At 54.7% G+C, this 15,095-nt stretch overlaps 1 protein-coding gene across 2 annotated transcripts in view; it reads left to right on the top strand.

The window, feature by feature from the left end:
- TTC12 (tetratricopeptide repeat domain 12) overlaps nt 1-4,248 on the top strand; it is a 43,132-nt gene extending 38,884 nt beyond the window's left edge. The window contains exons 18-21 of one of the 2 annotated variants that reach the window (XM_077780526.1): nt 424-525; nt 1,663-1,762; nt 2,845-3,070; nt 4,086-4,248. In XM_077780526.1, coding sequence (XP_077636652.1) covers nt 424-525; nt 1,663-1,762; nt 2,845-3,070; nt 4,086-4,161 — 504 coding nt within the window. In that variant the 3' untranslated portion in view covers nt 4,162-4,248. Of the gene's footprint in view, nt 1-423; nt 526-1,662; nt 1,763-1,880; nt 2,011-2,844; nt 3,071-4,085 lie in introns of those variants that run through there. The other variant, XM_077780527.1, reaches the window with a different exon arrangement.
- The last annotated feature ends 10,847 nt before the right edge of the window (nt 4,249-15,095 follow it).

The following is a 15,095-nucleotide window of genomic DNA, read 5'->3' as shown; positions in this document are numbered from 1 at the left end:
AAACCAACTTGACAAAAAACTATAAAAAAAAAAAAAAAAAAAAAAAGGATGAAGGACCCTGAGGATCTGTCCAGAAAGTCTGCTGTCCCGTAACGACCCTGCTACTCCCGGAGTGCCGCAGGATGTCAGGGCAGGGCCGTCTGTGCCCGAGCTGACCCGCTCGGTTCCCTGTCGAGCTGAAAGGAACGGGGCCCCTGCGTGCCAAGGGCCCCGTGTCTAGCCCGTGGCCACCTGCTCCGCACCTGTACACTAAGCTCTGCTCACTGCCTCCTGCCTGGCCGCTTGAACTTGTAAAACCAAGGTGCGCGTGTGGCGGCCCACACTAGTGATGGTTCTCGCCTCACTGAACTGCTTGCTGACTTTTAAAGGTCATCAGCATTTCCGAACAGAGCGTCTAATGATCTTTCTTTCTGCTTCGCGCAGAGAGCCGCGGGCGTTCTCAGCCGCACGCTGTCCTCCTCTCGGAAGATTACTGAGGAGGCCCTGCGAGCGGGAGTGGTGAGGAAGATGATGAAGTTCCTGAAGGTAGAGCAGCCTCCTGACTTAGCGCCGCTCGCATGTCCAGGGGCGGCCCCGGTTATTTGGGGAACAGAGCTAAGGAGGGGTGTGTTCCGTGCAGGGGCTGCCATGTCACCCCTGCCCGCGGGGAAACTTCTTGAATGAGGATTCCTTCTGCCTGTCACCCAGACGATGCTCTGAACGTCACCGGAAGATTGCTGAACAAATCCGTAAATTGTTCATTAGAGGCTGGCCACTCGAGCCTCCCTTAAAAATGGACGGCCCCTGTCCCCGANCACGCTTCCCCCGGCTGCTGGAGAATGCTGGCCGGAGCCCCACTAGGAGGCGGCAGGGAGGGTGCAGCGCTAGCCTGTGACAGAGCAGGGCTCCCGTGCAGCAGCGGACTCTCCGAAAGGACCAGGCGACCGACGAGGCTGCCACCTGCGGCTGCTGCGCCTGCTGTGCGTGCCCGGGGAGGACCCCACACTGTTAGGCGGATTAAGCCCCAGGCTGAGCCGGCCAGGAGGCAGGCCCCCCCGGGGGGCCGCTGCTGAGGCGGGGGCAGCACTGAGGGAAGGGATGGTGGGTGAGCATCCAGGCTGCCGCGTGGACTCACCCCCCAAGTCGTGCACACCCGCCGGAGCCCGCTGATGGTGTGCACGCACATGTGCGTTGCACTCATATACGTGCACGTGTGCCGCTTGAAGACACTGCGGTGGGTGATTTTGAGGGTTATGAGTTGACAGTTGTCACCTCTTAAAATGATCTGGATTTGTGATGTTCTCCATGCAGGCCTGTCAGCCTGACAGCCTTAGCGAGTCACTCCCCATTCTCCAGGGGCTCTTCCTCACCCTCTGGCAGACCTGCCAGTCAACCGCATCGTGCCTTCCTCAGCCACTCACTCATAAAGCCTTCTCCAGGCAATTACCCGGGCGCACGTGACAGGCCCGCATTCCTGCTGGGCTGTGGGCTGGGTGCTGAGGACAGGCATGACACGAGCCTGCAGGGACCCGGCCTGCTCTCCGGGAAGCGCACGCCAGTCTCAGGGGACCTGTGTTTTGCAAGTTTAGGAAGCCGCTGACGCAGGCGCGGCTGCTCGCTGGTTTGCGGCCAGGCACACTCAGAGAGGTGACTGTATTTTTCTCATTTCATTCGGAAACCCAGGCGGGAGGCCAGACCGCCTCACGGTATGCCGCAAAGGCACTAGCTGTCTGCACCAACAGCCACCACGAGGCACGGCAAGAAGTGATAAGACTGGATCAAAGTAAGTGAGAGTTTCCCGCATCCCAGAGGCCAGTCCTGCCTGCAGCTGCCCAGGGAGCTGGGGCAAGGGGTGGGCAGAGCCCTGTTGACCTCTCCCTGGACTTTGCACTGTTTACTAGGATTATCTGTTTCAACCCCTTCTGGAAGCATCTAACTAGCCCTCAGCTGCGCACAGGTAGCACGGCCGTGCTGGAGCCCCTGTCATGAAGCAGCCCAAAGATAACAGGGTCGAGGCCGGCCACCGCCTCTCCCCTAGTAAGCTGAAGTCCGTCCTTCCTTCCTTCCTTCCTTCCTTCCTTCCTTCCTTCCTTCCTTCCTCTTTCTTATTAATATTTTAACATTTATTTTTGAGAGAGAGCGAGAGCACAAGCAGGGGAGGGGCAGAGAGAGAGGGAGACACAGAATCTGAAGCAGGCTCCAGGCTCTGAGCTAGCTGTCAGCACAGAGCCTGACGCGGGGCTCAAACCCACAAACTTTGAGATCATGACCTGAGCCAAAGTCAGTGGCTTAACCGGCGGAGCCACCCAGGCGCCCCTAACATATTCTGCTCCGGCTGTTCTGACACGAGTACTCTCCCTTCACGGAGGGACCCACCTGCATGGTTAGTGAGCGGGGCAGGCGGCAGCGTCCGAGGCAGTGTCGGTCTAGTACCAAACATGGCCGCGGCCCTGTGCAGCGGGCGCCCCCAGCGAGGCAGCCGCTGATGCTCTCCTTCACACATCCTCTGGCCTGGAAGCGGCAGCCGTCTGCTCCTGCTTCCCGCCCTGCAGCCACAGGGAGCAGCCCCGGGCCCCCTCCTCGGGGCCCTCAGGTGGAGTGCAGGGGCTCGGGACGGTGACTTTAGGGAAGGCAGACCTGTGCGTTCAGTCCCACAACAACGGCGTCACGCTGGGCACTGCCCCGGGCACCTGAGAAGCGTCCAGGAGCTGAGGAGGTCCACAGCGTCCAGCAAGTGCTTGCCGAGTGGCCGAGTGACGTGTCAGGGCCTTGGGAGGCTCGGTGTCACAGCACTCGGGGCGCTCCCCGTGTCCCTTGCTGTTCGGGATTCTGAGGGACAGATGCTGATACTCCCCCCTCCGCTAGAGTTTGGCATCCTGATGAGTCTGCTCAGCTCGGAGGACGAGATCGTAGTGGCCAACGCCGCCCTCTGCCTGGGGAACTGCATGGAGGTGCCCCGCGCCGCGTCCTCCCTGCTGAAGACGGACGTGGTGCAGCTGTTGCTGCGGCACGCAGGCGGCGACGCGCAGAGGACGGCCGTGCAGCTGAACGCGGGCATCGCGCTGGGCAAGCTGTGCACGGCCGAGCCCAGGTACGCGGCGGCTCCCGGCGGGGTGGCCTGCGTCCGTCACATCCCGGGAGGCGCGGGCCAGCACGGCGCCGTGCGGTGGCCAGGCCTCTGTGCCGCCCGGAAGTGCGTGGGGAGCCCTGGGAGCCCTGGTGCTGCCTGTGCAGCAGGCGTTGGGCCCAGTGGCTGCTTCCCTGAGGGACCTGGGGCTCCCGGGGCCCCCAGTCCCCGACGGGCCTCTGGTCGTGCAGTCACGGCCATCCTCTCCCCCATTCCATCCCCCCCTTCTCTTCTTGCCACTCTGTCCACGCATCCCTGCTCCTTCACTTTCTCACCCATGGTCTGAGCATATGGGACAGTGCGCATCAAGGGCAACGTTCCCGTGCTGGAGGAAACGGAAGCGAGAATGGCGCATTTAAGACAAGCCAGGGCAGGAGATCGTTGCTCTGCCTGTGTGCATCGCTTCTCCTGTAGCTCAGGCTTCTGTTCTGCTCTGGCCGGGCTCTGTGTGCTGAAACGCCTAGTCCTCGGGCCCTCGAAGGTGCCCCTGGGTCTGAGGGTCAGAGTCCCGGCATGGCCATGGTGGGGGGGGACCAGGGGTCTTCCATGGACAGGGAGCAGCGCTGGCTCCTTCTCTTCCAGACTAAGCCCTCTGATTCCTCCCCAGAGAACGGGAGGGCCGGCTGGGATCACACCTGAGGCCCTTTCAGGTTCCGTCTGACAGTTCAGATGGAAGGCACGGATAAAATCTTGCTTGTACGGAAAGCAAGTCACGTTAGCTGGGAGGAGCTCAAAGTGGGAACCTCCTGGGGAGACCCCGAGAGCAAGGCCCCCTCGGGTCAGCCTGTCCGTCCACCGCGCATGGCAGAGTTTACTGTGTTTCATGCACCTCCCTGAGCACCTTACCTGCGTTCATGGCCTGGTCTCCCAGGGCCACGGCTGCTCCCCCTTCTGCCTCGCCAGCCAGCTTCTACCTGAGAGGGGGCGGCTCCAGGGCCCTGGCGCTGATGTCCTGAACTTTGTGTTCTGAACATGGCAGATTTGTCGCCCAGCTGAGAGAGCTGCACGGGATAGAGATTCTCAGCTCCACCATGAAGTACGTGGCTGATCCTTGAGACACGTGGCGTCTCTGCACCTTCTCAGCAACACGGCACCGTGGGCTGCCGCTGGGTCCCGTGCTAATAAAGAGCGTTTGAACGGCCGGCGCAGAGCTGAGCGTTGCTTGCCGTAGGTTCGCACTGGAAATGGGGAGAGGGCGTCAGGCCGGCCGCGCCGTGGGGACCCCTGGCTTCCGTCACACTTTCCTTCTCCCGTCCCCTCCTGCCCTGCAGGGGCAGCACGCCGGCAAATGAAGAGCCACATTTCCCCTTGTAAGCAATGTTTCTAGCCAGGAACTAGATTCTTCCCGCCCTGTTGGCCATTTCTGCTGGTAACATGCAAGAAACGTCAAGTTTTCCGACAGCGGCTCTCAGCGAGCGTCTTGCGGCTCCAGAGCACCCAGCGGCAGCAGCAGGGACAGCTTCCTCGGGCCTAGCCTGCCGCTGCGCCGTGTGCTCTAGGGCTCAGCGGGTCGCGTGGCAGGTGAAGGCTGCCCGGCGGGGGGTTCTCTGCCATGCAGGGAGTCCTTCCTGGAGGCACCGCCTGCTGCCCCAGTCCGGCCCATCCGCGGATGTGTCCTATTCCATGTGTCACGTGGTTTTCTGCCAATAATGTGCCCTGAACTCGCATAAACATTGACCTACTTATTCCCTGAGCCCGCCCTGCCCTCTCACCCCATCCCCAAAACGCACTGCACCCTAGAGCAGCGGCCCCCTCTGGACCCCAAGTCCCTAAGCGAAGAGCCCAGTGGGTGACAGTACCCTTTGGCTTCTCAGCACAGTCACATGACCTTCTCAGGGCAGACAGCAGGCCCCTCATGGCACAGCAAACGCCAGGAGTCTCAGACCAGAGTTCCCAAAACTTAGGGTCCTTCCCCGCTTCCTGGCCGCTGCGTGACTCTGGGCAAGTCGCTTAACCTCTCCGAGCATCGCTGCTTCTGGAGAAGTTAGAATAATGGCCGTCCAACCTGTCACCTCTGTTGCTGTCAAGCCTAAATGAAGTTCTGGAGCTGAAGGCACACAAAGGGCTTTTTGTGCTTTTGAGAATTACAAAGGGCTCCACGGGTGGATCACCAGGCTGGGCCTTGACGTTGAGGGGATTGACTGTGGCATCAGCTGGATTAACCCGAGGGCCCAAGCCAGAGGAAAGCCCATGTCCCTTAAGGAATCAGAGCTGGACATTTTCCAGGCCATGTAGGAAAGGAAATCCGCCCCCTCCTCGGAGTTTTTATTCAACGCACCCCAAGAAATGATTCCTCACAAGTGAGGTAGCCGTGGGCGTGAATTAAGAACTCTGTGCTGCCGGGGCCGGAGCGAGCCCGCTGGAGCACTGGGCCGGGGCCACAGCGCTGTCCCCGGGGGCATGTGACGAGCCGCTGCAGGGAGGCCAGGACCTGCCCACCCGGTCCCTCAGGCAAACAAACACACTGGAGAGGCCGCTGGATTGCAAAGGGCAGGGAGTCTGCGTGCTGCTAACTAAGCAGAGCACAGAGAAGACACAGAGGCCGCCACGCGCTATTTTCAGAGAGAATGCGGCCGAGCTTTATCAGTAGGCAAGGCTGCCTGCGTGTACAGCCAGCAGGCTCCTCTCGCGAGTCCAAGTTCAGGCCCCTCCGCCCCTCTGGCTGCACTCCTTCGGGGCTCTTGAAGATGGCTGCTATACGTGCGATCTCTTCCCCAGAGTGCGGATGTCATGTTATTCTCTCGGCTTCGGAGTGCGGAGCAGTCGTCGGCCCTGCTTCGGGGAGGGTCTGGCTGGCCCTCAGGAGCTCCCTCCTCTCGAGGGTGGAGAGACGTGTTTCCCACAGCCACATTCATCGCCGGGGCGAGCCAGCCCTCCCTAACCTTGGCACCTCCGCACACGTCACTGTGCCGGGCTCCCGGGTGGCGTGAGAAAAACCGTGGCTCGTGCTGTCCCTCCCAGTCTCTGGGCCACGGCTTGTTCGGGGAAAGCCGGCCGCTGCTTCCACGGGCTCAGGGGTTGGGATTGTCCATCCCGAAGAGAATGTGACCGGGACCCACATGGAACAGAATGACCACCCCGAGGCCGCAACAGGGGTGTCAGGTAACAGATGGCAAACAGCTGTCCTAGGCAGTGTGACGGCCATGGTCCTAGAGGTCAGCAAGGCAGGTCTGAGGTTAAATGTTGGGAGGATGGGGGCGCCTGGGTGGCTCAGTCGGTTCAGTGTCCGACTTCCGCCCAGGTCACAATCTCACAGTTGGTGGGTTCAAGCCCCGCATCGGGCTCTGTGCTGACAGCTCAGAACATGGAGCCTGTTTCAGATTCTGTATCTCGCTCTCTCTCTGACTCTCCCCTGCTCACGCTCTCTCTCTCTAGGAAATAAATAAAACATTTTTTTTTAAATGTGGGGAGGATGTAGTAGGAAGGGGCAGGACATGCCTCTGTAAGCACATTCCCGAGGGTCTGTTAACAAGAACGCCCTGGCTTGGAGAGCCAGGTGGCATCCATCCTATTTTTTAAATGCCTTCAGATAGGGGCTCTTCAGAGGGCCCGGTCAGAGGAGAGAGTCATTGCAGGTGAGGAAAGCATTTACAGTTCACTCCCCTTCTGCTTTTGAGAGACTCTTTCTTTCATTTTTTTCCCCTAATTTATTTTTTTGAGAGGCAGAGAGCATGAACAGGAAAGGGGCAGAGAGAGAGGGAGACACGGAATCCAAAGCAGTCTCCAGGCACAGAGCCTGACGCAGGGCTCGAACCCACAAACCATGAGATCATGACCTGAGCGAAAGTGAGACATTTAACCGACTGAGTCATGCAGGGGCCTTGCCATAGGAGAGACTCGGTTCCCCTAGGCCAGTGACCTGCAGGCCCTCAGAGAGTGACTTGTGTCCATGCACTGAGCATTTGCTCTGTGCACAACCCTGTGACAGGTGCCTAAATATCTTGCCCACAGAGACCCTGTGAGGCAGGTAAAGAAACTAAGACGTAAAGACAGTAAGTACTTCTCACCGAGAATCACATGGCTGGTAAGTAGGGGAGTCAGAATTTCACCCCAGCCTGGGTTTTTACTCTCTCTGGATGCAAACATTCCTCTACTTACTAAACATAGCTTGGGGGAAAACCTTCTAGTTTATCCAAGCCTCAGTTTCCACGCCATAAAATGGGAGCAGCAGTCCCTACTTAAAGCATTCCTGGGTTTGAGTATAACAATCAGGAAGTCCCTGGCATAGGCGACTGGAAAATAGAAGGCTTATTATTTAGGTGACTATTTTTAGGCTAGAAATTACCACGAGCTCATTATCTGCCTTCTCCCACCCTCACCAAAATCTGCTCATCCCCCAGGCAGCCCGTCTCCACGAAGGCGACTTACGGCTGCCTTTCCCTCTCTCCTGTGCCCACTGGCAGACGTGAGGGTCCCCCCCCGCCCCCAGACCCAACCGTGGACCTGCCTTCTAATAGGCATCGCGGCCAGGTGGCCTGGGCGGCGGGGGCCCTGAGCACGGGCTCACCTTACAGACGCTCCCGGTGTCTGTCCTCAGCTCAGGATCAGGAAAGCCTGTTGATTCCAGGGACACGATGCTCATTCATCAGGATACTGCCAGAGGCTGCAGGTCCCCTGGGTCACCCCCAGCAACCCGCTCCCTCTCCCCCTCCTGCTGTGGCCTTGCACCTGGGAAGCCCTGGGCTGCTGGATGACTTTTTTTTTTTTTATGAGAGTTTTACTTTGATCTCAATTTTTAAATGGCAAAATGGGAGCACTTGGGCGGCTCAGCCATTGAGTGTCCAAGCCTGGATTTGGGCTTAGCTACGTGATCTCGTGGCTCATGGGACCAAACCTGCTTGGAATTCTCTCTCCCCCTTTCTCTCTGCCCCTGCCCTGCTNCCATCTGCTCATGCAGCTCCCTCCCCTGTCCCCACCCCCACCCCCAGCCCCAGGTCCGCCGGCACACATGCTCAGGAACACACACACCGCCTCTCTGCTGCGGAGACACGAGCTTCCACATACAAATGGGTTACTTCACATGCAGTGGGGACTTGGGCCTGATCAAAGGCACTCAAGTTCATGACAAACACTGAATGGGTGACGAGGACAAAAGTTTCTAGAATGTTCATGCTGAAAATAACTCAGGGACCATCTAGACCAGAGTCTGGTTTATTGGAATCCACCTGATTTCACTAGCAAGATACAGTTCACTGCTCAGAAGTGTCTGTCCCACATCTACAAATAAGGAAATCACGACTCCAGGAGGCTGAATTATTCTCCATGTGTGAGAACCTCTGAGCCAAGGGTGCAGAGAAGGGCAGGGGCTCACAGGAGATGTGGGGAAGCAGTGCCACGCAGGGGCGTGTTTGGGGGTCTGGATGTCTAGATGCCTGGACTCAGGGCCCAGTGTGTCTCTGAGCCCCTCAATTGCCTTGTTCGTAGAAGGTGCCGGTGGGTTTGAAGTCCGGATTCAATGAGACGATTTCTGGAAGGCTGTCATCAGTAATTCCACAGGAAATAGTAGCCAGCGTGTGATCCTTACACTGAGTCGGCTGCTTCCATAGGCACCCCGGCCTGGCCATCCCGAAGTGCTCTTTTCCAGAGTTCATAAGTACGAGGATTCTTATCAGGGCCAGAAGTGCTGGTATGTGACTCTGCCCAGAGGAGGAAGGTGGAGAAGTGTTACTGGGGTGTGGAGTGGCCGGCCTGTAGACGTGGAGGGCCAGGCCTCTAAGGATGGCTGGAGGGAGTCAAGGTGCAGGGTAGAGGCAGGCAGGGGAGAGTCCAAGGGACTGAGATAGATGGTAACCCTGAACTGCATCCTCAATTTCGGGGGGAACGGGGGTCGGACATAGACAGGCATGCTCTAAGAGCCTTTGCTGAGTCCCTTGTCCCAGCTCGGTCTTCTGAGCCTCCTGCACACTGCAGCCCAAATAATCCTCTTAACCACCACTTTCATTGTGACATACCCTCTCAGGCACCTTCGCACAACTGCCTACAGGATCAAGGGCAAACTCCTCTGCTGGGGTATGTGTTTCTGTGGTGTGTGTGTGTGTGTGTGAGGGGAGTGGGTATGCAAGTGGGGATGGTAAGAACACTTTTTTACCACTTTCTAAATTTTCTGAAGTTTTGCTGATAAAGCCCTCATATTCTTTTACTTGAACTACTGTGAGATTTGTATGCACTCCTAACAGTGCGTGTAAGAGCTATGATTTGTAAGTTTTAGATGTAATGTTTTTCAAATGTTTGTTTATTTTTGAGAGAGACAGAGTGTGAGCAGGGGAGGGGCAGAGAGAGGGAGACACAGAATCCGAAGAAGGCTCCAGGCTCTGAGCTGTCAGCACAGAGCCTGACGTGGGGCTCGAACTCACAAACTGCAAGACCATGACCTTAGCTGAAGTTGGACGCTTAACCGACTGAGCCATCCAAGCACCTGGGTATAATTTAAAGCAAGCATATCTATTATTTATTACCTCTCAAATTACTTGTTCCTATTAATAATATTGATAAAATCACCCATGGCCCATTCAGGGTGATCGCACTGAGCCTTAAAGCCAGCCTGGTTTGGGGATCAGAGTCTAGCTGTCCTGTGGTTCTCAGTGGGGCTCACACCTCATGAAGCCAAGGGCACGCTTGCTGAGCACACTCTGCCTCCATGGGCCAGCTCCCCAAATACTTGCTTGTGTACATTCTGCTCATTTCCATCCTTTCTCCTGCCGGCCCCCACTTAAAACACCTACTCCTTCCCTCCCTTTAAATCCTAATCATCTTCAAAGCCCCAACATCATAAAAATGGCAGGTACTTTTGTTAGGTACTTGCTAGGTTTCAGATCCTGCCTAATAAGAGGAGTTTTCTTATGATTCTCCCTTAACAATGAGACCACTTAAGGGGCAAGCAGCTGGTCCTCGATCTGCATGGACCCCCCCCAGGCAGGCAACCCCCCTACCCCACATGAGGCCCTCTCCAGCCCATGAGGCTAGCCTTTCTGTCTTTCATGGCTTTGCTGCAGTCACTTTTAAATACAGGAAAACCTTGGTTTGCAAATATAATTCGTTCTGGAGACATGCTTGTAATCCAAAGCACTTGTACATCAAAGCAGATTTCAAGAATCTGCTTGAACTATTGGCTCAGTTGCGATCATGTGACATCTGGCATCACATACTACTCGTATTGCAAACCATTGCCCATTTATCACGTTAAAACTTATCAGGAATGTTTGCTCGTCTTGTGGAACACTCACAGAACGAGTTACTCGCACCCCAAGGTTTTCCTGTACTTCATTGCTGTGAAATTATTTTTTGTGTCTTTGTGTTTTTCCCTCTACAACTAGAATTTAAAGTCTAGGGCCACCTGGGTGGCTCAGTCGGTTGAGCATCCATCCAACCTCAGCTCAGGTCATGATCTCAGTTCTTGGGCTTGAGCCCCACATCAGGCTCTGTGCTGACACCACAGAGCCCGGAGCCTGCTGCAGATGCTGTGTCTCTCTCTGTCCCTCCTCTGCTCATGCTCTGTCTCCTCTCTTTCTCTCTCTCTGAAAAATAAATAAACAAACATTTAAAAAAATGAATAAACAAAGTCTAGCTGGAGGACCTGGCAGATTTCTCCTGGGAAAAGCTTTGTGGACACACAAGACAAAAAGGTGTTTATGAACCTTACTCTGAGGAGGGCAGGCCTTGACTTTGTGCTTGGCCCTGTCCTCAAGAGCATGTGGGTGAGTCGCCAGAGTGACAGTGGCTTCCCTCTGGGCCAGGGCATTACCTTGTCTGGCTCCCAGGCCCCTGGGTCCACTGCTCCTCAAAGAGAATGTGGCCTCTACCACGATTCTCCCTCATAGTAGCCATAGGGCATGGACTATGACCGTCCCCTCTACACTGTCTCTGAGCGAATCTAGGCCAAAGCCTCACTGGAGGCCCCACCCAGGCAATGCTGGGGTTGTCTGCGGCAGCGCCGTGGGCCTGTGTCTGCCTCCTGCGGCACAGCCACAGCCTCCCACAGGGAAGTGCTTTTAACTTCTTCAAAGGGCTTTCATGCCTCCGCTCTCGTTTCATGTGAGCAATCCCCTTCTGGAGTAGCCGCTGTTACTTTCTGTTTGAGACCAAAGAGAGAGAAACTCAGAGACTAGAGGTCTTGTCTGGAATTTTCGGGGGACATCACAGCTGAGCAGGGACCAGAATCCAGCCTTTCCCTCGAACCTCACTGCCGGCTGCCCAGCCCTGCCTCTCCTCTGAGCAGCCTAAGCTGCAGCACAGGGAAGTGGCCACGCATCACTTGATCGCTCCCTGAGCACCAAGGGGAAAGCAAAACCCTAACCCCTTTAAGGTTTTATCTGAAAGCCCTGCTAATCCACCAGCGGTCAGTTAGATAACAGCTTAAGTCTCCCCACTTGCAGAGGATTACCTTCCTAGCCGATCTGGCGATCTGGCATGGGCATTGCCGATGGGGGGTGGCGTGCAGAGGCTGGGGGTGCCTCCTCCGTGACCCTGCTTGGGTTTCCAGATGGACTGAGGGATGCTCAATGGTGGGGACCTCAGAGCATGTCATTCCACTTAAGCGGCTCCTCAGCCAAGGTCATTGAAATGTCAACTTGACCCTGAAAATGTCCTTATTCATTCAATAAATATTTATCAAGCACCTACTATGTGCCAAGCGCTGTGCTAAATAGTATAAAACTCCTTTGCGTGAACTGAATAGTATCTCCTCGCCATTTCTATTATGATGATAGCGGAGCATTATCAGGGTGGGAAGAAAACGAGACAGAGCAGGACCCCCTGTTGGTGCTCACGTGGTCTTGGGCCCTGATCCATGCCCCTGCCACCAGGAATCAGAGAAACATCTGCTGAGGGCAGAGGTTCTCAAAACCCCAGCCCTTGGATTACAGGGATTACCACTCCAAAATCGAGGTATGGCACCATGCCTGGTGTCCTTCAAGCAAAGGGAAGCATCTAGAAGTCTTCAGACTCCTCTTGGTCTGCGACCAGTATTACAGTAGTTTATAAAGGGAGGGGTCATGTCTGATGAAGCAGACCCTCCCCTATGGGGTCTGTATTTCTAGGTCAGTGTTTCTGCCCGACTCAGCTGTGATTGTGACTCACCCCCCCCGCCCCAGGGCATTTTGGAAATACATCCGGAGAAATGAGGTGTGCCCGATTTACACAATCAGCAGAAGGGGTTGGCCACCACCACCCCAGCCCCCAGGCCCGCACCCTGAGCACCAGTGAATAATGTCTGAGAACTAGAGCCAGGCCTGCTCTCCTCTTTCCCCTGGATATTTGCTGGCGATGTGTTCCTCCCATAAAGTGCTGTCAGTCTGGGTGGGATCCTCCTGGACCATACAGCTGAGGCTCTGGAACATTAAAAAAGCAATAAAGAAATACATGTCTTTTTTTTTTTTTTCCTTGGCTTCTCAGAACGGGTAGAATCATATGAAATGCAGGTCAGTAACTGAAGCAGAAATGGCATTTTTGAAATAAGGACTTTTAATATAGCTCAGCTATGTGCTGCTATTACCAGGGTCATTGAGAAAAGAAAATCACTATCTACAGGGGTGGTGGGGAAATGTAACTTGTTCTGCCGCAGGAGGCTAAGAAAGATGGGCCCCCATCGGCTTCTTTCTGAAGGCACTTGGAACCCAGCTTTGCCCTAGCCGAGTTAATGACCCTGGACTGATCAGCTGACCTCCCTGGGTCCCAGCCTCTGACTTCCCATCTCTCTGTGGACTGGACAGCTGGTATTTGCTCGCCCCATACCCATTCCCCCTGTTCTGGTAATGACTCCTCAGTTTTTCCAGGGAGGAACCATTCCTCCACCACGTTCAGGTGGAGCTGAGCCTAACCCTGGCTCCAGAGATGAACACAGAATCCAGGAGCTACCAATCACAGCATAGTACCTCTCCCTCATCATAGCAATGGGTTCAGAGATGGTCATGTGACATGAGGAGTGCCAATCAGAGCTTGTCCTGGACGTGTGCCAGAGCAAACGAAAGGGAGGAGCTCTCTTTTGTTCAATGATGTGCTTGGATATAGAGGAGATGAGTTTAGAGGTGTGCCAGTGATTTTATCATCCTTGAGCTGGGCTTCTCGGAGAATGGAGTCAACAGAGGAAAGCAGAACCAAGTGATGAGAGAGCCCTGACATCTTTGTTTATTGAGCATCTAGATCCTGTGTGCCCAAGGCTATCATGGCTTCCCACTTCGGAGAAATAACAAATCCTCCTTGGCTTCAGCCAGTTTGAGTTGTCACTAACACCAGAAGAGCCCCCTTACCTGCCCCTTTGTCCCTTTCATCCTGCCTCAGTTCTACTTACCCGGAAAGTACCTGTTTAAATGTTGAATGGCCCCGTCCTGTGTCCCCCAGGTCCTTTCTTTCCACAATTTAAGATCTTAATGGACACGTACCATTCTAACATCCCATGTTATTTATTTATTAGGATGTACTGTTTACTGCTTGCATGCCACCTCTCTGCCTGCCAAAATGTGAACTCCGTGTTTCTGTTACTTCTGATCACTAACGTGACCAAGTACCTAGAAAAGTGCCAACGCATAATAGGTGCTCAATAAACACTTGTTTGAATGATAAAATTTCACAGGGGAAGGCATTAGGAGACTCGCAGCAGGGCCAGTTTGCAGTGAAGTCTGGTTATGCTCACCCACTCCCATTTTAAACCCCATGCCTGCCTCCACCCCCCACCTGTGGTATGGTTTGGGCTAAAACACTGCAGTGAACACCAGCTTCCATTTGTTAAGTGCCCATCTGTGTCAGGCACTGGGGTTAGTGCTGGGCCCACACAGAAGACAGACACGGTTTCTTCTCTCAAGGGGGGCAGGGGGTCAAATCGAGAGAAAGAGGGTGGACACACTGATAATCATGCGCCATTGGGCCGAGTGCGATGTGTACAATATAGAGTTAGTGCCTTTAGCCCAGCAAGGGCCAGAGGGCTCAGAGGCTCCTCCCTGGAATGGGTGCTCTCTGAGCTGTCTGCTTCCTAAGATGAAAGGGAGACACGGAGGGGTGGGCATGAGTTGAGTGGAGAGAGAAGTGGTAAGAAATGAAGGAAACAATCGCAGACTACACCAAGGGCTGGGGCAGGAAAATGTGTGCTGATTCCCTCCTTCAGGGACTGGGCTGCCTGTGATACCCTGTGCTCCCATATTCAAACGCAAATTTACCAGCAAGTGCGTAGTCCCTCTTACTGGTGGAAAAGTCTTTTGACCTTCCTGGGGACACACTGTTTTCTTTCCAGCCAAAAAAAAAAAAAAAAAAAAAGAGCATACACAAAGATTCATTTCCACTGTGACTAAATAATCTATAAGTTTCTCTAGACACTGAAATTGATTGCGTTAATGCAGACCTTTCTACAGGCATAGCTTCCAAAGATATCTTTTAGCCTCGGGCAAAGTCCTGACAGTGTGATATTAGTCAAAGCTCTGTCTTCAGTACCAGCCCACCCACCTTCACACTTGCCAAAGGGGTTGATGGAGGATGGGGGTGTCACTGAAAACCCACTGCAGAGTTATCTCCAGGGGGTCCCTGTTGCTCACACCTGACCTCAAGGCCATGACCGTACCATTGTACCGGGATGATCTGAGGTCCATGTTCCGTTTTATCAAAGCTCTTCAGGCCCTGTTACAGTTTTGAAAGCATTTGCCTTGGCAAGGAGCAAGGCAGATTCAAGTCCTGGGGCATCTAATTACCTACTGCGTGACCCTAGGCTAGTTACATAGCTCCCCTACACCTGTAAAAATCGGAATAATAATAGCATTTACCTCAGGAGATTGATTAGAGGAGGTAATACAGGCTGATCACTGTAGACGGAGCGGGCACAAAGCGAAGACTCAACAAATGACAAGTCTTACAATTGTCTTGGTCCCTAAAGTCTCACCATCAATTTCTCATTCATCAGAAAGGCCTTTTGCCAGAAACAAACAAGCAAACAAACACTGTATTTATAAAAACATGCACAAAGCATAGTGAATGATCGTAAGGACCTGATGGGAGGAGTGCAGGAGGG

This window comes from Crocuta crocuta, unplaced genomic scaffold, assembly GCF_008692635.1.
Source record: "Crocuta crocuta isolate KB4526 unplaced genomic scaffold, BGI_CrCroc_1.0 scaffold374, whole genome shotgun sequence".
NCBI classification, from domain to species: Eukaryota; Metazoa; Chordata; class Mammalia; order Carnivora; family Hyaenidae; genus Crocuta; species Crocuta crocuta.
This window is presented reverse-complemented; position numbering and strand designations above follow the sequence as displayed.